Raw genomic sequence first — 23,534 nt, forward strand, 5'->3', positions numbered from 1 at the left:
TCACCTCCTGGTTGGTAGTGTGATCAACTAGGCTGTTTTAGACGGCACACTGCTCGCCGTGTGACGTATGAATCACAACCCGGTTGATCAGGTAGCCACTGAGGTCCCTCCCTGTGCCTTAGTTCGATGCACTGCATCAAGCGGCGACCCCCCTCCTCTCTCGCGCTTTCAACCCCACGCTGGGAATTTCCTGCACTTGATTGCGCGACAAGGTGCTAAATGCCAAGAGGTTTCTTGAAAGTGTCTCATGTTTACTTTCATCTAATGACGACACTAACAATAACAAAGTCGAAGATTGGCGATAATAGCGCAAAAATACTTCATGTCCATTGAATGAAAAATAGGCATACGTGGTTGATACCTGCTTGATGGGGTTCTGGGAGTTCTTCTACTCCCCAAGCCCGGCCCGAGGCCAGGCTTGACTTGTGAGTTTGGTCCACCAGGCTGTTGCTCGGAGCGGCCCACAGGCATGACTAATATACAAAAAAAATTGCTACTTCTTACAATCCCAAAAAAATGTATTTGTACATAAAACATCGCATCCCTTCGCTACAAAAAACACACGACACACACTATATCTACACTTATCTCAATCAAAACACAGACCCCCACCACAAGTGGTGTACGTGGTCAATGGACGCGCCCCCACCTAGTGACGTCACAAACGTAAACACACCCTGTCCAATACTGTGCCCGCCCCTCCACCTTACTATACGGTTTATACCTATACCTTTCCTATTTATTCGCCATTTATACACACACACACACTCACACACACACACACACACACACACACACACACACACACACACACACTCACTCACTCACTCACTCACTCACTCACTCACTCACTCACTCACTCACTCACTCACTCACTCACTCACTCACTCACTCACTCACTCACTCACTCACTCACTCACTCACTCACTCACTCACTCACTCACTCACTCACTCACTCACTCACTCACTCACTCTCACTCTCTCTCGTGAACCCTTTACAAGTTGAGGCACAGTTGAGCTAGCAAGAGAGAGTTGGAGGAAGAGATTGGGTGGAGAGAGAGGGGGGTTTGGAGGGAGAGCTCTAAGGTCGAGAGAGAGTAGCCTCAACTAGCCCTCCAACACAAAAACTCAAATAAAAGAATAGTTGAGATCGGAACCGAGTCAGAAAGCCTTATCTAGAAAGCAGAAGTGGAGAAGAAAAGAACACAGAGGAAGATAAAAAATAAAAGGTGTCAGCAACATTGGTCAAGAAGACTGCAAGAGCACAAAGACTCAAAAAGGAGAGTGAAATGCTATACCATGAGTACCACACTCCGACAGCCGCGCATCAAGCCCCCTCACGCCGACAACGGCCTGGGGTCAGATTCACGCAGCAGTTACGCAAGCACTTACGAACCTGTCCATCTTTTCTCAGTCTTTGGCGGCTTTGTTTACGATTATTAAACAGTTAATGAGCAGCTCCGAAGCACCAGGAGGCTGTTTATAACAATAACAACAGTTGATTGGGAAGTTTTCATGCGTGTAAACTGTTTAATGTAACCAAAGCCGTCAAAGATTGAAGAAATTTTGCACGTGGCTAACCTGCAGTGCTCTGGAATCAGATTTACGAACGTGTACATCTTTCCTCAATCTTTGACGGCTTTGGTTACATTTATTAAACAGTTTACAAGCATGAAAACTTGCCAATCAACTGTTGTTATTGTTATAAACAGCCTCCTGGTGCTTTGAAGCTCATTAACTGTTTGATAATTGTAAACAAATCCGCCAAAGATTGAGAAAAGATGTACAGGTTCGTAAATGCTTGCGTAACTGCTCCCTGAACCTGGCCCAAGGTTCGTTGCGCAAATGAAGAGCAAATTGTCTACTAACAAAGTACAGTGGGTCTAGTAAGGGTTTCGTAGTACAATTGGCTTCGTTTTTTTACTTATAATCGGAGATGTTGGATTCAATTCTAATGCGGGACAGAAATGGTTCGGCACGTTTCCTTTCACCTGATGCCTGAATTTTTTCATCTGGCAGTAAATAGGTGCCCGGGATTTCGGCAACTATTGTTGGCTTGCATCCTGGGAAAGGTCAGTAGTTTTGACCATGGCAAGATTTAACATACAAGCCTAACACACACACACACACGGTTGAGAGGCGGGACCAAAGAGCCAGAGCTCAACCCCCGCAAGCACAACTAGGTGGGTGAGTACACACACACACACACAACCTCTGGGGCCTCGTAGCCTGATGGATAGCGCGCAGGACTCGTAATTCTGTGGTGCGGGTTCGATTCCCGCACGAGGCAGACACAAATGGGCAAAGTTTCTTTCACCCTGAATGCCCCTGTTACCTAGCAGTAAATAGGTACCTGGGAGTTAGTCAGCTGTTACGGGCTGCTTCCTGGTGGGTGTGGGTGTGGGTGTGTGTGTGTGTGTGTGTGTGTGTGTGTGTGTGTGTGTGTGTGTGTGTGTGTGTGTGTGTGTGTGTGTGTGTGTGTGTGTAACAAAAAGTAGTTAGTAAACAGTTGATTGACAGTTGAGAGGCGGGCCGAAAGAGCAAAGCTCAACCCCCGCAAACACAACTAGGTGAATACACACACACACACACACACACACACACACACACACACACACACACACACACACACACACACACACACAACACACACACACACACAACACACACACACACACACACAACACACACACACACACACACAACACACACACACACACAACACACAACACACACACACACACACAACACACAACACACACACACACACACAGGCTTCCGGAACCGGACAAAACGAATCATTATTACCAATTAAAACTTTAATCATAGAACAGTAGCACTCCCCCTCTCTCCCTATATCAACATGAGATATATTCCTTCTCCTACAACACAGACGAACACGCCTCATTTGTTTTCATATTTGGACTCGGCCAGAAACCCTGGCCAATGTAAACAGAATCACGTGGTGACCTGTTGCACCAGCTGATTCACCCAAGACGTAGGCTAATATCAAACATTTCAATATTATTAATTTACTGTTCGTTTCACGACTTTTTATTATAAGTCCGTTTAGAACATTAGGTTAAAAAAATATCGAGAGGTGCTTACTTACAGACGTTAAGGAGGGAAAAATGGCCTTGATATCTGACTAGTTATATAAGGTAAACATTCTGGCCTTGACGCCTGAATGTGGCCAATATACCTGTTACCTGCCAAACTTAATTTACAGTCACAACTTAAGTGATATGACTCCTCCAGCTTAACTACAAAAACCAAGACGTTAATGGAACGAAAAACGCGACCAAACTTACTGAATATTATTCACAAGTTTAATAAGTAATGTGCAAATAATAAAACTAACGCGTAGAAAGGTAAGAATCAACTCTTAACGTTACTCTGAAATTTGCCCGGACGACTAACGCAACACTTCAGATTTCACAGCTAATGTGCACGGGCTCACCATAGCCCGTGCTACTTGGAACTGTTTGTTACAAGTAGCGAATCTTGAACAACAACAGCTAATGTGTAACAGAACCTGTTGCTTTACGAATAAAACGTGGCGAAACTTTACAGCCGTAGCGAAAATTGAAAAAAATGCTGAAACTTAATGCAGCTTTTAATACTTTACAACGCAAGCCTAAACGCCTTGTGTGAGTAGAAGGGGGTAGGGGGGGGGGGGAAGAAACTAATTCCCACTCGCCTCCAAGTGAGAGAAGCGGCAGGTGGGACCTAATTTGGTGGAAGCCTAATTCAACCCGGCCCCCTTAGCGTCAATTTACGCCAGTGGACCTTCGCTCGCCTCACCCATTACCCTCACGACCGCCCTATCCAACCAGGGGCCAGATTCACGAAAGCACTTACGCAAGTACTTACGAACCTGTACATCTTTTCTCAATCTTTGGCGGCTTTGTATCCAATTATCAGTTAATGAGCTCCGAAGCACCAGGAGGCTGTTTATAACAATAACAACAGTTGAATGGGAAGTTTTCATGCTTGTAAACTGTTTAATAAAAGTAACCAAAGCCGTCAAAGATTGAGGGAAAGATGTACACGTTCCTAAGTACTTGCGTAAGTGTTTTCGTGAATCTGGCCCCAGGTTATTTCACTGTCAGTTTCTAGTTCTATTACAGGCTCCTCCACTCTCCCGACGCAGATTAAACCTTGGATCACATTCACCTGTGGCTTGTACACTACAGCCATTGTGACCCATTGCATTCTGGCGCTTGTGAAGCTCGCGTAGATTTTTTTTAGTTTAGTTCATTTATTATGCTCCCCATACCCATCATGTAGGCGGTAGTAAAAAGGGTTACAGAGGCACATAATGGGCTCAGGGACTGAACCCCACAATTCATTTAGCTAAGCCAGTTACAATCTTGATGAGCTAGTTACAAAATTCACTATAAGTCGTCATATCATCAATGGGTTCGAGACTGACCACAAGTACAGTTTCTAAATTAAGCAACTGGCATATGTGGAGAGCTAGTGTCACAATTGATATGTTTGTCCTGCACACCGCCCCCCATCCAGTGGGCAGCGGTGGATAGGTTACAATCACTTAGTTACTACCTACAGTTAACAAACTGGGCTTGTGTAATAGACTCCACTTATGCTATATTGTACACATACAAGCTCTTCCACGAAACAAGTGAATACAGGTCAATATTTAGTATGGCTGAAGTTTAAAAACCACATTGCCGAAAAAAACTTGACAAATTTTAATCACAGTAATAAAAAGATTTAATTTTCCTTTTTATGCAACAAAAATGCAGACACAAACGAGGATAACATAATTAGAGTGCGTGTCAGATCACAAGCTGCACTGTAGCATTAATAAACCAATATAGCAAGTACAAATTAGCGACTACAAAACTAAGCCAAGTTTCAGGAAATGTCGACGGCACAAGGAATCAGAGAGTACCGAGCGTGTTCAATTTAGTCTTATGTCTTAATGAATTAATGAATCCTACAGTAGATTTCACACGTCACCAATTCTTACCATATTTGCAGGTGAAAATGACTTCTAATTTACAAGTACATTGTGGAAAAACAAATAGTATTATACACTGTATTATATATTTATTTAATGTGATTTTCAAGAGGGTTTCGTAGGAAAAAAAATTATGTGCACATAAATACAGTATAAGGTTCGTGGTGGACCAACTACATGTGTCCTATCCTCCGGGAGAGCGACGGTTTAGCTTCTTGCAGGTCTGCGTTCAATCCCCGACCGACCAAGTGGTTGCACACCATTCCTTCCAAGTCCTATCCCAAACCATTATCCTCATAATGGCTCAGTGCTTTCTCCTGATATTACCTTACCTTACTCTCATCCAAATACATTAACATCTGTTGTACTAGAACAGATTAAGTTAATGGCAATTGCGAAAACAAATAAAAATTACCCGTTGAAGTCCTTAAATGTTCAAGAATACAACAATTACTAACGTACAGTATTAAATGAGTTAACCTAATCAATGCTACTCTGCAACCATACTGATGACCTCATATCAGGGATATAGACCAGTCAGTACCTGACCAGTAAAGGTGTATGTAGTCAGGTGGCCTTTACAAGCACAAAAACTAGTACTGTATCAAGCTGCACTAAATTATGTAGACTTAAAGGGTAAATCTTTCAGCAAAAAAAAGGGAACGGGCGATTTTTGGGGCTAGCAAAACAGCGAAATTCATATTTAACTGAATGCCTCACATGTCTCATCAATGAACTAAAACTGTACATAAAAAAAATCATATTTGAACAATTTTTGTACATGAATTACCACCATTTCACATTTGGCTAAACAATGGTACAGTGTATTGAAATATAGTTACAATATAACCCTCATTTATATAACAAGAGCATCAATAAAACATTGCAATGGGAGAGGATGGAGTGAGGAGGGATCTCTCTCTCTCTCTCTCTCTCCCCACAACCCACCCATCTCCCCATATCCTAAAATTTATTATTAACTGAAAAACTTTTAACTCTATGAAGAACAAATCCATCAATTTCAGGCCATGAAAATTACAGGGGTTGCAATAGGAGCAACTCTTCCTTAAAGGGATGGCACTGAAGTCAACTATGACCGACATATCGCACTCCTATACCCCCTCATGTGTCATCTTGCAAAGTTGGGCGAGACTAGCCCCAAGCACCTGGGCTTCCGACATTAGACAGACATTCTATTTTACAGATACTATATAGATGAGTCTGGGGTCAATATAAACAGGAGCTGCATCATATGGGTCAACAGGCTTCTTTTGGCTTCATTTACTCTTTATGTTCTTTACAATGAGACCTAAATATTGTACAAGGCCAGAACTACAGTATATAAATTATATAGTTTCATAAATGGTAAAAAAAATGAGAGAAATATAAAGTTGTGTAACCTGTTGCTGGAGTCATGTCATCTCTCATAGTTTTAGGTTTAAGATGCTTAATACAGAACAAGAAATCATGCATTAAACTACTGATGGTCAAAAGTCCATCACTAATGGACTTTTAATGGACTTAAAGAGATAATGCAAGTGCACTGTAGTACAATCACACACTTGGGAGAAGAGAGAAAAAACAACAACTTACAAAGACAGTTACTTTGTCCAGCACTTTCACCCTGACATCTTCAGAACAATAGAGTAGAAAGCACATGCTGACCCAAGCAACTAAAGTAAGGTCAAGAAAAGGATCAAACTGTTGAAAATACTAACTATTTTGAAACTTTAGCCAAAAAAATAGCTAGCATATTAGTATATCATTTCTTTTATTACTTGAATTGCCACAGTGGCTATATTTTGTGATGAATTGATCACATTAACATTAGATTTACCATTGATCATATTAGCCGGGTAATAATGATGCCATCATCTCCTTAAAGAGAAGAGCTCATTTTGCCGCTAATCTTTCAACCAAATTCAAATCCAACATTACCACAATTATTTTTTAATCTGTTCTATTATTTACAGTATTAATTAAACTTCTTAAATAAGACAATGAAAGATAATTAATACTGCACTAGAATACTGTCATTATTAACTTTAAATGTAACAACATCCTTCATGATCCCAAAATGCTCTGGCAACTATACCCCAGCTTATTAAGAGTCGAGAGATGGGATCCAAGAGCCATGGCTCATCCTCTGCAAATACAACTAGGCAAATACTACAATGTAATACAGTACAATGTAATAATTGATACCCCCCCTTGATAACCTGACTTGAGCAGACAGCAAATCTTTTCTGTACACTCTCCAACAAAAAATCAAGTACAGTACTGTACAAGGTGTTAGAAAAAAAACAGTAACAATACACATACTCGGTTTAATACACAGACTTCTGATGTACCATTCTGACAGTTCAATGACTGGTGCCCTATTTAGCAAGTCATTGGCCTGTTGCCTTCCTGAATATGATTTAAAAAGCTACCAACATTTTAACACCGGGTTTAGTATAGCCCCCGGATTTAACGAGCCAGGTATAGCCCCCGGGATTTAACTAGCCGGGTATAGCCCCATAGCCCCCACCAGGGTACAGTCCCCACCTTAAATCTTAAAGATTTTACAACTCAGGGGAATTTCCCCAAATAATTGCTGTGTTTTATCTCATTATTCCTTTCAGATTATAAACTGCACACCAACTGAACGCTAAGAAACAAGTGCTAGTGGTGACTATTGACTATCAGCTAGCACACACGAGGCCTCCGGCTGAGCACGCTTACATCTGGGATGCCTGGTCAGAGGCCATGCCACAGGTCACGCTGCAGAGGATTTATCACCCATGGAATGACCTAAAGTTAAGTACGTACAGTACAACATTTAGGTTGACTTTTGATGAAACAGTATTAACAAAACCCCTAACATTTTATACAAAAAACAAATAGCTTCACTGAAGCTATATTTTTTCACTGATTTTTTAAGAGAATTGCCCTGATTTAATAATTAAATATCAAGAGAAAGTATATACTAAAACCAACATGATTGGAGTATAAATGTAGTTACTTTAATATACAGTAGTACTGTACTGAAGAATATTTATACTGAATAGCCTAGTGTAAGAACAAAGCAACATGGATATAAATGATTATGCAAACAATAATTTTTTTTTTTAACAGAATGCTCAACTTTTTATCCTCTCTTAACAATGTTGTAGTAATTTTCATAGGCCACCACAAAATTAAACAAAAAAAATTGGGAATATAAACTCTATACAGTGCACTAATTTTATTCACTTGGAAACTAGTAAGTAAAGTAAATTTTATTCAGGAACGTACGTGCATAGTTGATTTACAAACATAATGTTGGATGTATAGATAGAGCTAGTACATACAATACCTAAAGCCACTAGTACGCATAGCGTTTCGGGCAAAACTAGGAGACTCGAATTGCTGACCGGAGGCAATTCGCGAGGCAGAAGCTCTACTTCACTTGGATCACTGCCCTGGATCACTAATTCCTATGTACTTAAGTGACAGCCTGGGAAAGTATAAAATTTCAGTGGGCAGCGGATTATTATCTCTGAAATCTTTCCTATTATAGCTGTCTATAGCAGTTCGAGTCTCCTCATGTCCAAGTGAACGAAATGTATATTTCCATGATAGTGTGGTTGACAATTTATAGTGTACTATATATATACAGTATATTGTACTGTTTATAAATACTTAGGCTACACACTGAAGAGTGTAGCCTATACTGTATACAGTATATTTAGAATTGATGAATTACCAAACAAAATTATCTAAACTGTCAACCCATAAAGAGAACCAGGTACATAGTCTACATAAAATTACATACTACAGCAATAAATTCATTATAAACACAGATAAGTTCTGTCCATTATCCACATAATAACAGCTTACTTTAAATAAGAAGTTATACATATAAAGTACTGTACAATACAATATACTTTTTCTCCACAAACACCATGCCTATCCCATAAGATGCCAAGAGGCCATGGTTAAAGACCCCTAAAAATAACCGAGTTGCGTACAAGACTTGTTACAATAAATTGTATCTCTAAAGAGCAAGTCATTTTGGTTGCCAGAAAATGGCTTTACATCATGAGCTCAAGGCTATCTTCTCACACACCACTGCTGTTAAAATGTTGTTTTATCAATTACTGTCCGACGCTGCAATAAGTTCGTGCATTCACAAAAGCACATACATGCCATTTAATGATTAAATACAATATTTACTGACACGGAAAAAATATAAAGTACTACTTATCACTTTCTCGAAAATATATGAAAAGTGCACCAGATTAACAAGAACAATCGTGAGAATTATTTTTTCAATTAACACTAGAGCAGTATACTAAATGAATGTAATAAAGTATCAAAACAAAGATTAAAAGAAGCACAGAGAAGGTTTTCATTCCTTTGTTCAACATAGTAACTAAGAGGTTATTGGAGTTCCTCCTGCCACTTGCCAATTTTCATGGTGCCATGCAAGGCAAGTGTTGGCTCAAGATCCTCACACGTGCAGTTTGAGTGTGTGGCCTCACTAGCTGCCAATGTAAACAAATTATTTACAAACATACATATGCCTTGGTCTTGAATCAGTGCACTTTCAACAAATTTAAAATTATATGAATTATAAATATCTGTAATTGCTAATACTGTAGCTATCTTGGCAACTGATAAAATGAATCCCATTAATTAAAGAGATAGGAAAGGCACACACACAAGTAGCGATGGAATGTGTCAGTGTTGATAAATTTAATGACGGTAAGAGCAATATCTTAGACAAGTGTGCTCAAACAGGCCATGGCTAAAAAAAAACAATTAGCAAATCATATGCTTTGATATTATTATATTTACGTGGCAGGATGTGCAAAATACCCTGTTGAAAAGCAGAGGTACAATAGGTACACTGAGGAAGAACTCTATCACCTTCAAGAACTCGACAAATGCCTCTAAAGAATACCTGGTCAACCAGGCTGTGATTCATACATCAGGCTGCGAGCAGCCACGTTCAACCGCCTGGTTGACTTGACGACCAACTGGGAGGCCTGGTCGGGGACCGGGCGGCGGGGGCCAGTTGATCACCGGAAGCTACACAAGGTAGATGTGTTTACAGGGAAGTAAAGGGAGTCATTTTAAAAACATTTAAGTAGTGTGGTACATTTTTTAAAAGCCACTAATGCATCCAGCATTTTGATCATTATTGTAATTACTGACCCTGATCTTCAACCATGACCCATCCAATCCCCCAATAAAAATATACAACCTATGCTCATCTTTGACCCCCCTAATTAAGAAACCACAACTAACTTACTCTTCCCCTTTTTCCCACCCCTTTACCTCCTTCCTCCCCCCCCCCCCCCACACCGTCCTATCTAGCCTCCTTCCCTCCCCTCCCTTCCTCTCCTGCCAACCTAACTCCCACCTACCTTTATTTATCACCACCCACCTGTATGTACTGTGTATACATAAATATATGTACATGTGTACAGGATGTGTGGAAACTGGTCAGAATTTCATTTCACCTTTGTAAACGTATGTTAATGACACTATGTATTACGGGCTCATCATAGCCCAGTGCTGCTTGGAACTTTTTGTTTCAGGTAGCGAATCTTAAACAACAACAACAACGACACTAGTAAAAAGACGCCTCAATCACTGTTTATATGGGACAGACGTTAACCTGTGTATTTATGTTTGTAGGTTAGATTAGCATTTAAATACTGTACCGTACACTACAATCACCTTCTGTAGTTGATTGTTCAATAAATCACTGAACTATAGGTTTAACAGATCTCTAACCCTCTCCATGGAAGACAGAAGAAAATGTATATAAATGCTAGTTAACATTGTAAATGCAAGGCCATGTCTGTGGTAGGAAAAAAAAACCCACACTTGCCTCCCTGTTGTTGTTGTTGTTGTTTTAGATTCAGCTACTCGGAACAAAAGTTCCAAGTAGCACGGGCGATGGTGAGCCTGTAGTGGACTCACCTGGCACAGAAGCGGGGCAAGCAGCAAGGGCTATGATCAGCCCGTAGTGTACTCACCTGGCACTGGAGATGCTGTGTACCTCCCTTCCCCTCACCACCTACATATACCTCCCTCCCATCCCCTCCCCACCTAAATTCCTCTCTCCCTTTTCCCTCACCTACCTCTCCTCCACCTACTTTCTTACTCACTCCCTCTCTGACCCCACCTACCTATCACCCCCATGTATGTACTTTGCCCCCCCTCTCTCCAGCACATATGTACTTCACTTTCCCCCCATCTCCCCAATGTACTTTCCTACCCTAACTTCCTCAATGTATTTTCCTCTTCCCATCTTCCCCAATGTTCTTTCCTCCCCTAACTTCCCAATGTATTTTCCTCCCTCATCTTCCCCAATGTACTTCCCTCCCTACATCTCCCACCAATGTACCTACCTACCTACCTCTCCCCCCTATATTACTTCACTCCCCCGCTCTCTCTTCCCCCCCCCCTACCAACCTCTCTCCCTCTTCTTCCACCCCATCTTGTTTCTCCTTCACCCATCCTCATCCTCCTCCTCCTCCCCTCCAGGCTTCCTCCTCCTCCTCCCTCCTCCCCCCCTCCTCTCTCGCCCCACCCCTCTTCCCTCTCTCTCTCTCCTCTTCCCTGCCCTACTTCCACTATTTACCCCTAAAACATGACACTTCAAAGAGGTACAGCATGCCATGTTCCTAAGCATCTGTGTGCACATATGAATATGTCAAACCATTCATCAATGAACACCCACATTACCTGAAACACTTGTGAAAAATCTCTCACTTGCCAACCACCTTGCCTAACTTCTAAACACATTGTACATCACGCCAACAAGGTAGACAGCCTCCCTACGATCATAACTCTCACTGTAATCCACCTTTCAACAATTTACCTATCCTTAACTGCCCTCCCACCCACCTTAAAAAAAAACTAAAAAATCAGCCTGCAAACCGCCAACTCCTCCTCTAGCCCACCATACAACACAAACTACCTCTCATATACCATTTATCCCCTGGGGCCCTTCTCTCCACACAACTGTTACACACCACCTCCCAAGCAGCCCCACCAAGGCAGGCATGGGTGCAAGACCTTGACGAACTCCAGTAGTAGGCAGACAAATGGCGCTTAAAGAGCTCAGTCGCAAGAAGTGTTAAGCAATGAAGATGAGAGAGGGGGAGGGGGGAGACCTGGAGGACTGTACACCATAAATGAGACCTACAGGAATCAGGAAGATATTTCAAAGTGGATTTACTTTCATTCCAATACCTAAAACCAGAGGTGCACTAACAGGATAACACCAGGATAAGAAAATTCACTTTCGCAAACAGAGTGGTAGACAGTTGGAACAAGTTAGGTGAGAAGGTGGTGGAGGCCAAGACCGTCAGTAGTTTCAAAGCGTTATATGACAGAGTGCTGGGAAGACGGGATACCTGGTTGATGGGGTTCTGAGAGTTCTTCTACTCCCCAAGCCCGGCCCGAGGCCAGGCTCGACTTGTGAGAGTTTGGTCCACCAGGCTGTTGCTTGGAGCGGCCCGCAGGAGACCACAAGCACAAGGCCCGCAGGAGACCACAAGTTAGGCAAGGTGGTTACCACAAGCGTAGCTCTCATCCTGTATCTACACTTAGGTAATTACCAGCAGCATACAAGATGCTGGCAAAAACTTAAATAACAATTTCAAAATACAGTAATCTATACATAGAGTCTAGGCATATTTCATTCCAGACCTCATAAAATGAAATAGCAGATGCATTTTCCATAGTGTACAAGTAGTTACTCCCATCGTTTAACTAGGCATTTTCGTGATTTACTCAACAATAATCAAACGAATTCATAATGGTTACAGTGATGAGGATACAGAGTACTGAAGATAGCTATGGTTATGAAGACAGTATACACAGTATTGATGTAAGATGAGGAGGGGGTGGAGAGGTGCGAGAGGGGGGGGGGGAAAGGGGGAGGAGAGGTGAGTGAGAGGGGGGAAAGAGGGAGATGAGTTGAGAGGGGTGGGAGGAAATGAGGTGAGAGGAGGAAGATGAGGTGAGGGAAAGATGAGGTGAGAGGTGGGGGAAAGATGAGGTAAGAGAGGTGGTGGGGGGCGGGGAAGGAATGGAAGATGAAGTGAGAGAGTACCCTGGGACCTATGGGGCTGTAGTAAATTCAATGCACTTCCAAGTCAGACAACACCAACTCTTCACACACTTTGTATAATAATCATGCAAGTATACAAGTCTATGCATTACAGGCCAGTCAAAATAAGAGCCAAAAACCAAACCTACCATACAGATCATGAGAATAAGAACAACTTTACAGTTCAATATAAAAATTTAACCATTTTTGGCATTCATTGTCAATATCCCATTTCACACTTTCTTGGGCTAAGGAGGCAACAGCATAAAAAAAAGTGAAAAATATACAGCCATCCCCGACTTATGATCAAGATATGCTCTCCTAGTTATACTCGCAGGTTGTGCTTGCAGGGGTTGAGCTTTGGCTCTTTGGTCCTGCCTCTTAACTACCGATCTACTGGTGTGCAGGTTCCTGAGCTTATTGAACTCTTATCATATCTACATTTGAGACAGTGTATGGAGTCAGCCTTCACCACATCACTTCCTAGTGCATTCTATATACCATTCAACTTGTTTCAAAAATGGTATTTGTAGGTTAGTTATTTGTATCTTGGTACCAGATTTCCCACCGGTGCAATACTATAAATGGGACAAGCATTCCTGGACCACAAAATATAATAAAAGCCTAATTTTTAGATAATACATTATAATACAGTACAAGAAATGTTGCTTTTTATTTACCGAACAGTATTTTAAATGACATAGCTACCATACTTGTCAGATTTTATGCCTTTTTGAAGAATTAAGAACCAAGTACAGTACAAGTAATAAAGGAAGTGGTAAGACAAGACAGTAAATATTGTATTTAATAATTAAATGACATGCATGTGCTTTTGTGAACGCACGAACTTATTGCAGCGTTGGACAGTAATTGATAAAACAACATTTTAACAGCAGTGGTGTGTGAGAAGATAGCCTTGAGAAGATATTATCACAGTAAAATGTGATAATGCATAGACATGGTACATACAGTACATCAGAACATTTCATCTTCATCTTAGCCATTATTAAGAAACATTTCCTCAATAAACTTCTGAAAGTATTACTAGCATTGTTCGTGACGTGGAGAATTTGGAATTAGTTCGTATAGAGAAACGAGAGGCAAAAATGGCGATTTTGGCGACCATTCATAAGATCAGAAGTTCATAAGACAAAGACCCCCCCCCCCTATCACAAGAAATTATTTAAAAAATACAGAATCCTGTAAAAGTGCAAAAAGTCTGGTCACAACTGAAAGGTCCTAGGTTAAATTCTCGTGGCAGGACACACATTTGGGTATATAGTGGAACCTCGATTAACAAATTTAATCCGTTCCGGCACTGTGCTTGTCATGTGAAACACTCGTCTTTCAAAACGAATTTCCCCACTTAAAATACAGTAATGGAAATAAAAATACTGTACAGTAATCTGTTCCACCACCGAAAAACATCAATATTGTATGATATTCGATTTTTGAAATAATGGAGCAGCCTACCTGACATACACTGACTGATCCTTTATGATATTTGTCTTGTTTCCATTTTTTTTCAATTTTTATTTTAGAAAATGGAGCAGCCTACCTGACAGTCACTGAACGAACCTTTATGACAATTTTTTTTATTTTTAATTTTTTTTTTAGAAAATGTAGAAGCCTACCTGACATTCATTGAACGAACCTTTTTGGCATTCGTTCTCTTTTCAAATTTTTTATTTTGTTTTCTAACATTGTCTAAAAAAACAAAAATCAATGCTTTGCAACATTACAGCAGTCACCCCATTACATCCCAGCATCATTAACATCTTAAAAAAAAAAAAAAAAAAAAACAGTTACAGTATTTGGATCGTTGGAGGTGTCCAAGAATTTGTGAGAACCAACAGGAGTGCTAGGAAGCACCATGTGCTTTTCTAGTTAATTTTAATCAAGCGAAAGTTCATCAATTGAGACAAATTTTTGCCGAGTGGCGCGTTCATTATTTGAAATGCTCGTAGATTGAGGTGCTCATCACTCGAGGTTCCACTGTATTTCCTTTCATCTAGTGCCAGTGTTCATCTTACAGTAAAAAAAGGTAAAAGGGCATTAGGCAATTATTGTGGGTTGCATCATAAAGAAGTCAATTACCCTAACAGGACCTCAATAACTCTAACAGGCTTCCTGTTCCTGACTATGGGAAACCCATAAGGTGAAAGAAAGTCCAGTAATACAAACCATAAACAATTTGACTATTTCCAGTTTATTATTGTATTACTATTATTGGGTGAATAATCTTGATGTTGCTGAATCACCAGAATAAGAATCAGAATCACTGTACCTTCCACCCTCCAGGGAGTATACCACTACTCAGTACTCCAACACAAGTCACACTATATGATGACTTAACAGATCTCTAACCCTGTCTATGGAGAACAGATGTATGAGCACATCTGTGCTAGAAAATAAACTATAAAAAAACCCTTAGCAGAAACATTATTAGCCTGTACAGTAGTGGAGAACACCAACTTGAGTGGACCATAGAGATTTTCCTGATAATAAGGGTTCAAGTTGCTTTCTAATATGTACTGCCAACAGGATGGGTTTAAGATGCATAATTATCAATGATGGATAGTACTGTACTGTATTATTAGTAAACATTTAAAGTTTACCACATTATTTAATTTGCCTAAATAGAGCAGCTATTCATATGGATATACTGTACAGTATTGACTAACACCCCAACAATTGTACTCACTGCCATCACCCAATTATTTAAATAAAATTTACTGATATTGAAAATCAACTTGCCAGGTAATTAATTAATTTTCTCGGGACAAGCAGATTGTATATATGTTAGGCTTATGTTGATGTCCCCCCCCCCTTCCCAAAGGTCGAATTAATGACCCACCCTAGGATGCAGTTCCACAAAACTTAAACCAATGCCCAGGTACCTATTTATTGTAAGGTGAACGGAGGCATTAGGTGATAGGAAACAAGCCCAGTCGTTTCTGTTCCACCCAGGACTCCCGATTATGAGTCAAGAACTAACCAAACTGTACTACTGTACTTTGACTATGCTTTACTTACAAAGTAAACATAAGATTTTGTTTAATTCAAAGTAGGATGAAACTGCCATATTGTATCAATAGCATCAGTCTATTGCATGCCTTCCAAGAGTTTATTCTAGTTTACATACTAATTTTTTTTTAATTATGTAATAGTTTACAATAATCACACAGGAAGCCCATAAAAACTTTTTTTTTTAGTTAATATTCCAAGAATGTCAAGAAAATCAATTACTGTATTGTGGTAAGCAGCACTCATTCATTGTTTCTCAGACTATGCAACTGTTGTGGTTTGCATCCTGTGAAAGGTCGGTCAGTCATTTGGCATATGGGGACCTCCATAAGCCTAATGGGCTGATTAAGTACAATATTACAAACTACACAGCACAGCAACTTGACTAAATACTTGGCAGATGGTGAGTTTCGCAAATCCTTAGCCATGTAAAACTTGCAAAAATTAAAACTGTCAAGTGACCACTAAAAAGGTGTGCGTTGATGCACCTGGTCGAGTGGCGTGACTCCACGATACCACAGTCTTATTTGTAATTCTTATGAGTAATATGAGGTTACTGTTGGAATTTGTGGCTTGCTCACTCCACCCCTCCCCCCCCCAAACAATTCTTTGGACTAAAATTTACAAAGTTACAGCACTGTATTTAAAGAAGACTGGAGCAGCATTTTAATTGTATCAATTGGATTTATCCCCATTTAATGATTGGGCAATGCAACCTACCCAAAACTCTCAAAACCAATTTTTTTAAAGTATTGTATTGTACAGTAGTACAGTACAGTACTACACATTCTTGAATTTGGGATGATTCTAATAAAAAAAAATAACAGCAATATAAACATTGTTAAAACAGTTCTCATTAAATAATTAGGATAAATAAATATGAAATGATACCATCACCAACCCAAAACTTTATGTGACGAGTGCTGAGAAGACAGGACACCATAAGCATACCTCTCTCATACCATAAGCATATCCGGTAACTACACTTAGGTAATTACTGTACCTGGAGCTCAGGACCATACTTAAGCAGGGCATTACTACTGCCATGTGTATCATTGTCCAATTTAAATTGTAATTGTTACACAACTTCTCCACAAACTTCACAAAAACACAGTTACAGTGAGTGAAAGAGAGAAGATGGTATTCTGACTTCATTGCTGCTACTGCTGCCAGTGAAGGTTAATTTTTTGTATGCAAAATATTCATTCTTTGAGCAGTAGTATAATGAGTACCCCATACTCATCCTGTGAGCAATAGTAAATTGAGCACCCTATTCATAACCAGTGAGTAGCTTATTGAGCACCCTATGTTCATCCTGTTAGCAGTAGTTGAGCTCCATATACTCATTCTGTGAGCAATTGCTTATTGAGCACCCCATATTCATCATGTAAGCACTGCTTATTGAGCACACCATATTCATCTTGTGAGCAGTTGCTTATTGAGCACCCCATATTCATCATGTAAGCACTGCTTATTGAGCACCCCATATTCATCATGTAAGCACTGCTTATTGAGCACCCCATATTCATCATATAAGCACTGCTTATTGAGCACCCCATATTCATCATGTAAGCACTGCTTATTGAGCACACCATATTCATCTTGTGAGCAGTTGCTTATTGAGCACCCCATATTCATCATGTAAGCACTGCTTATTGAGCACACCATATTCATCCTGTAAGCACTGCTTATTGAGCACTGCATATTCATCATGTAAGCACTGCTTATTGAGCACACTATATTCATCCTGTGAGCAGTTGTGCAAAAGGATTACAGTAGAAAACATCTTAATTAAGGCCTCAGCATGTGTTGGCATCAGTTATTAAAATTACCATGTAAATTTGACAAAATAATGTCACTGTAGGTAACAGAACCAGACTGTAATTGCTATACATAAAATTGCAACAAAGCATATTAGAATTATCATTTATAAAATATCCTCCATGGCATTAATACACTGGATATTGAAGGATTCTGCAGGATATCGCAAGATGAGAGACAAGAGTTTGCTCTGATTTACATAGCCTACAAATACACGAAACTGAAACTGGAGTGTATGGTTGATGAACTGTATTATGCAACATTATATTTGTATCTCATTTTCTATGTATGTAATTTTACCTGAATAAACATTTTTTTTTTTTTTAACTATTGTAGAGTACTTTGCATGGGCAATGCAAAACTTGAACTGGCTTTAGTAGAAGCCTTCAGACTTCCAGTGGATTTAGTGGAACCCTAGGCTGTATAACTTGTATACAATGTAGTGGTACAGGCGGTATGGTGCGCAACTCGGAGTACTCTGATCACTGGTTTGAGTCACCGCACTGCTCCAACTTATAATTTCCTTGCATATATTTTCACTTATCCTCTAGAAGCAATTATGTGGATACAGTGACAAATATCATGTATTTTATCATTAACAATAGTGGTGTGCATGCCATTTTATGCACCATTAATTTAAATTTACTTATAAAATGTACAAATTTTACACGGGCCAAGGTTTTTAACCTAAGCCACACCCACTCGTGTAAATATCAAATCTAAGCCACACCCACCCATGTAAATGTCCAACCTAAGCCACACCCACCCATGTAAATGTCCAACCTAAGCCACACCCACCCATGTAAATGTCCAACCTAAGCCACACCCACCCATGTAAATGTCCAACCTAAGCCACACCCACCCATGTAAATGTCCAACCTAAGCCACACCCACCCATGTAAATGTCCAACCTAAGCCACACCCACCCATGTAAATGTCCAACCTAAGCCACACCCACCCATGTAAATGTCCAATCTAAGCCACACCCACCCATGTAAATGTCCAACCTAAGCCACACCCACCCATGTAAATGTCCAGCTATGCTTGAAATAATTCAAATACAGTAAGTTGAATTCAAGCTGTCACAATATTTACTAATAGACTACTATATACTGATTTTGTTACTTCTTCCATACATTTGATATATTTGAGACATTTCAATGTAGCTGATCTGTAGTCTGTGTGTGAACTCTTCTGTTTTAAAACAAATTCAGATTTTATCTTCTGATAAAATTTTAGCTTTTAGTCTAAAAGTCTAAACAGCTTTTAGACTTTTGTTTGGAAATGATCAATCTTTTTGATACCCCTGCTGTAATGCAAACTATAATACCAGTACATCACTTTAACCTAAAGATTATGATGTGCTTGCAATAATTTGCTAGTCAAATTAGCACCAAATGTTCATGCACTTGCAACATGGCGGCTTCGGGAATAGCTTGTATTCCCGAAGTAAGGAATAATATAGCCTTATTAGGCTATGAGATTATTCATTACTTTTAACATATTATAATTATAATATTCATATTCATCATGCTTATTACATTCTATGTATAGTAGTAGCAGGCCCTGTAAGGGCTAATTTGTTTTAATTTGTAAAAAAAAATTGTATATTCAGGGATTACCACCTCTGGCTGGAAGAAGGGGGACCCACAGCAGAGAAAATCACACAAAATGCATTGGTGAGGATTTATGCATCCTCTCCTATGCAGTTTCCGTGTTCTTTCACCCTACCACCTATTATGAGTTTGTTGTGCTTTATTAAATAGTTTTTCTAGGAAAACATTTAAAAAACTATGTTTTGGCCAGTTAAAGCACAATTAACCAGAGGATTAACTGAAGGAGCAAAAAATCAAAGGCCTCAAATAATTACTAACATTCTTAAAAGCATATAATGCTGCAAATAAGTTATGGTATACCCTAAACATTTGACTTGTTAATTTTGTTAATTTATTATGCATCCCATACCCATCCTGTGGGAAGTATTGGAAAAAGGTTACCATACCCACCCATGTATATGCCCAACCTAAACTAAACCAACCCACGTATATGCCCAACCTTTCATACAATCCTATAAAGCCTTAACACACAACATTTCAGACCTTTACCCATTAAACCTTAATACATAGATTCGGTAAAATGGATGTAGGAAGCACTATATATGTGACTTCCTGGTAAATCTCCCCCCAACCCCCCCATTATCCATCAGTTCCCACACATTTGGCAGTAGCATCAGAGATTGTGACAGTCATAGGACAATCTATCACAAATACGAATGTCAAGCATATGGGCCTATATATCCTTTCAGAATAACTGGCAATACAGTATTAACAACAGCAAATAAGAAAAACTGCCCCCAGGAGACAAGTGTTTCCATCACACATACCCAACACATGAACAAAAATACATGTAAATGGGACAGATTCCAGTTCCCAGGAAGAGGGTGTTGTTACGAATGATTGAGAGGGTTAAGAAGAGGGGAAAAGGAGAGGGAAAAGGAGGAGGAAAGGGCGTGTGTATATGTAGTGGGGAGGGAGAGAGAGGGCAGAGTAGCTCCCTAGATTTGTTTGGCCTTGAGAGTAAGGGAGGCTGGTTGAAGACTCCTCTTACCTTGCAGAGTTCTCCACGATATCCCGAATCTTGCTCATCTTGGACGAGTCCTGCGGCGGCACCACCTTCCACTGCGTATCTCCATTGGCGCCGGTGCCGTTCGAGTGGCACTCCAGGCCGTGGGGAGCGTGTATCCCCGCGGCCGTAGTAGTATCAGAGAGAGCCCCAGTGCCCACACCACTAGCCCCCACCACCACCACACCGTTGGTCTGCCCACTGCTCCCCACTGACACACCGTCACCCCTCATACTGACCATATCCCCCGCCGGCACACCTCCTCCACCACCTACATCCATAACATCGCGGTACCGCGAGCTGGTCAACGCCACAGAAGGGTTGAGAGGGGCGCGGGAGCCTCGCCACTACTGCACCTCCACCATCTTGAGCCACAATCAGCTGAAGCCACAATCAGCTGTGCCGCCGCCGCCGCCGCCGCCGCCACACACACACACACAAAGAGATTTAAAAATGGTCGCCTGCGTCGCTTTTCTCTCTCTTTTCCCATCTCTCCTGCTTATTATATTCCATCTCGGTGCTATTTATCTCTTCTGGTCGAATTAATATCGGTTCAGAAAGCGGTATATGATGACTTTCGCCGTCCATGCAAGATTCTCTTAATTTGATCTGGGGCTCCACTGACAAGCTTCTGAAAACTAGTTATTTCGCAATATTTGTTCCTGATGGCATAATATGGATTTAAATAAATTAAATATTTGTATAAGTAATTTAAATACATTTAAATAAAGTCATATTAGCATCAATGGTAGTTGTTTCTTATTTCAACAACACGAAAATGCCTAGTAATTCATATGCTTATAAACTACAATGTATAATCTCCAGAAGCCACAAACTATACTACTTGCTTTATATAATATGATATATGTATTTACACACGTAACCAATCATTTGAGAATATAAGCTAAGTATATTTCAGTGATCAAAATAATATTTTAGTCCAGGATAAAATAAAGACACAATAGAGAATAAATGAATATTTTAGATATTGTAATTATTATTATTAACAAGCCTAGGTATACACAGCAATGTGCTGCAACCCTATTCTATATAAAAGGGGACTGGTTGATTTGTACATAACCATTTCGGATAATGTCGGTTCGGTACAGTATAAGAAAATTTTCTATACACCAACCGTTTCGTATATACATATGCGCTGGCTCGTGTTCGCTGCTGTTCTCTTCCAAGACAATAAAATGACCAAAAACGAGGCAATAAAAGTTGATAATGAGTTAGGAATATGAATAAATATATGGCACATGATTATATAATTAGCGCATGTCTTCAAATGATATATAAGTTAGGTTCTTTTATTTTGTCCTTATACAATTTAATGAATGGAAGATAACCATGAGACATGATCAGGAAGAACATTGACTAACTAAAAGACTCCAAAGCCCCAGGTGTGAAATACAATCCAAAATCATTAAGGGAACTGGCAGAAGAACTATGCCTACCACTGAAATTACTTTTGACAAAGTATCTGGCCCAAGGAATAGTGCCCTTAGATTGGAAATATGCAAATGCCACCTTTTAAAAAGGCAGAAAGAGCTCAGCGGAGAACTAGTGTCCAATAAGCTTGATATCACACATCTGCAAGTTTATGGAGAAATTCCTATAGGAGGGAATCATTCATCATCTTTCAGTGAACAATCTTATAAAATCGACACAACATGGATGTGTTAATAATAATAATAATAATAATAATAATAATAATAATAATAATAATAATAATAATAATAATCATTTTCAATGACAAGGTACAGTGGGATTGTGAGATTACATAAGATTTGTATTTATACATTCTTGCAAAGCTACTAACACAACACAACACATTTACAAACATACACTAGTGAGTAAATTGAATAAAATGAAGAGGTCCATTATATTTACATATAACTACAATATAACTTGTCAGACTTACAAACCTGCTTACATTTTTGGAAATGTTAACCAACTACTCAGACAAATTACTTCCGGTTGATGTAATATACATGGATTTTACTGTATATATACACTGGCTGCCTGTCCCCTACACAGTAATATACCTTGCTAAAGCGAGCACAGTACAGTTTCGTCATAAGAGATTCCTAGACTGGATTTCACTACCAAATTTCAATATATCTAGGTATTTTTATGTATGAAATGCTGTTATTAAAGGCATAATTTATTGTTTTAATAATATTACGGACTGGTGTTTAATTTGTATACCTAAGCTTGTTAATTAAACAAAAAACTACTAATACCAGCCTGATATAAAACCTTATCATAAGCTACGGGTTTTGTGCTTAAAAGGGAATTCGGAAGTAATAATAATACAGCTGATGCCATCTGTTGGCACAAAAGGACACTATCAACTGGCTGGTTAAACAGTAGCCATAAGATACAGCTTATGCCATCTTTTGGCATCAAATTGCACTATTAACAAACTACCCTACAAAATACACCTAGCGCCATCTCTTATTTTTCCAACGCACTAAAAATAGCCGAACAGCAGCCCATAAGGCAGGGTGTTGTGCTGAAGGAAGATTTCTCGGGCGCTTCAATATCATTGGTACGTATTATTTGTTGACATTCGCAACAGCCAATCACAGGAAAGGAAATCAGCTAAAGATTCCGTCCGTTTAATAAATAATCTTTGTTCAGAACACCAGCCCTGCTTATGACATTCTGTTTCAACTTTAATCTACCTAGAAAGTGAAGTATAGTTTATTTAAAAGTATAATTAAAGTGAAAAATAAATTTTGTAGGCTGTAACAGGGATTATAGAAAAATGGTCGTGGGTACCTAACTTGCGACGTCATCAGTGGAGGTTGCTTAACACAAATAAAATCGATAACAGGATGCTCCGCCCTCGGAGCATCGTATTATTGAACGATGTTGTACTTATTGGACTACATTATTCAGTTAGATGGAAATTTTATGTCAAGAACAAAACCAAGAGGTTGTTGTTCAAAAGGACGTATTTCTTAGTTTGCATTT

At 39.6% G+C, this 23,534-nt stretch overlaps 1 protein-coding gene across 2 annotated transcripts in view; it reads right to left on the reverse strand.

The window, feature by feature from the left end:
- LOC123771080 (mucin-4) overlaps positions 1-21,180 on the reverse strand; it is an 83,769-nt gene extending 62,589 nt beyond the window's left edge. The window contains exon 1 of one of the 2 annotated variants that reach the window (XM_045763397.2): positions 20,538-21,180. In XM_045763397.2, coding sequence (XP_045619353.2) covers positions 20,538-20,833 — 296 coding nt within the window. In that variant the 5' untranslated portion in view covers positions 20,834-21,180. Of the gene's footprint in view, positions 1-20,481 lie in introns of both variants that reach the window. The other variant, XM_069309574.1, reaches the window with a different exon arrangement.
- Between the last annotated feature and the right edge of the window lie 2,354 nt (positions 21,181-23,534).

The sequence above is a fragment of the Procambarus clarkii genome, chromosome 65, assembly GCF_040958095.1.
Source record: "Procambarus clarkii isolate CNS0578487 chromosome 65, FALCON_Pclarkii_2.0, whole genome shotgun sequence".
Taxonomy (NCBI): Eukaryota; Metazoa; Arthropoda; class Malacostraca; order Decapoda; family Cambaridae; genus Procambarus; species Procambarus clarkii.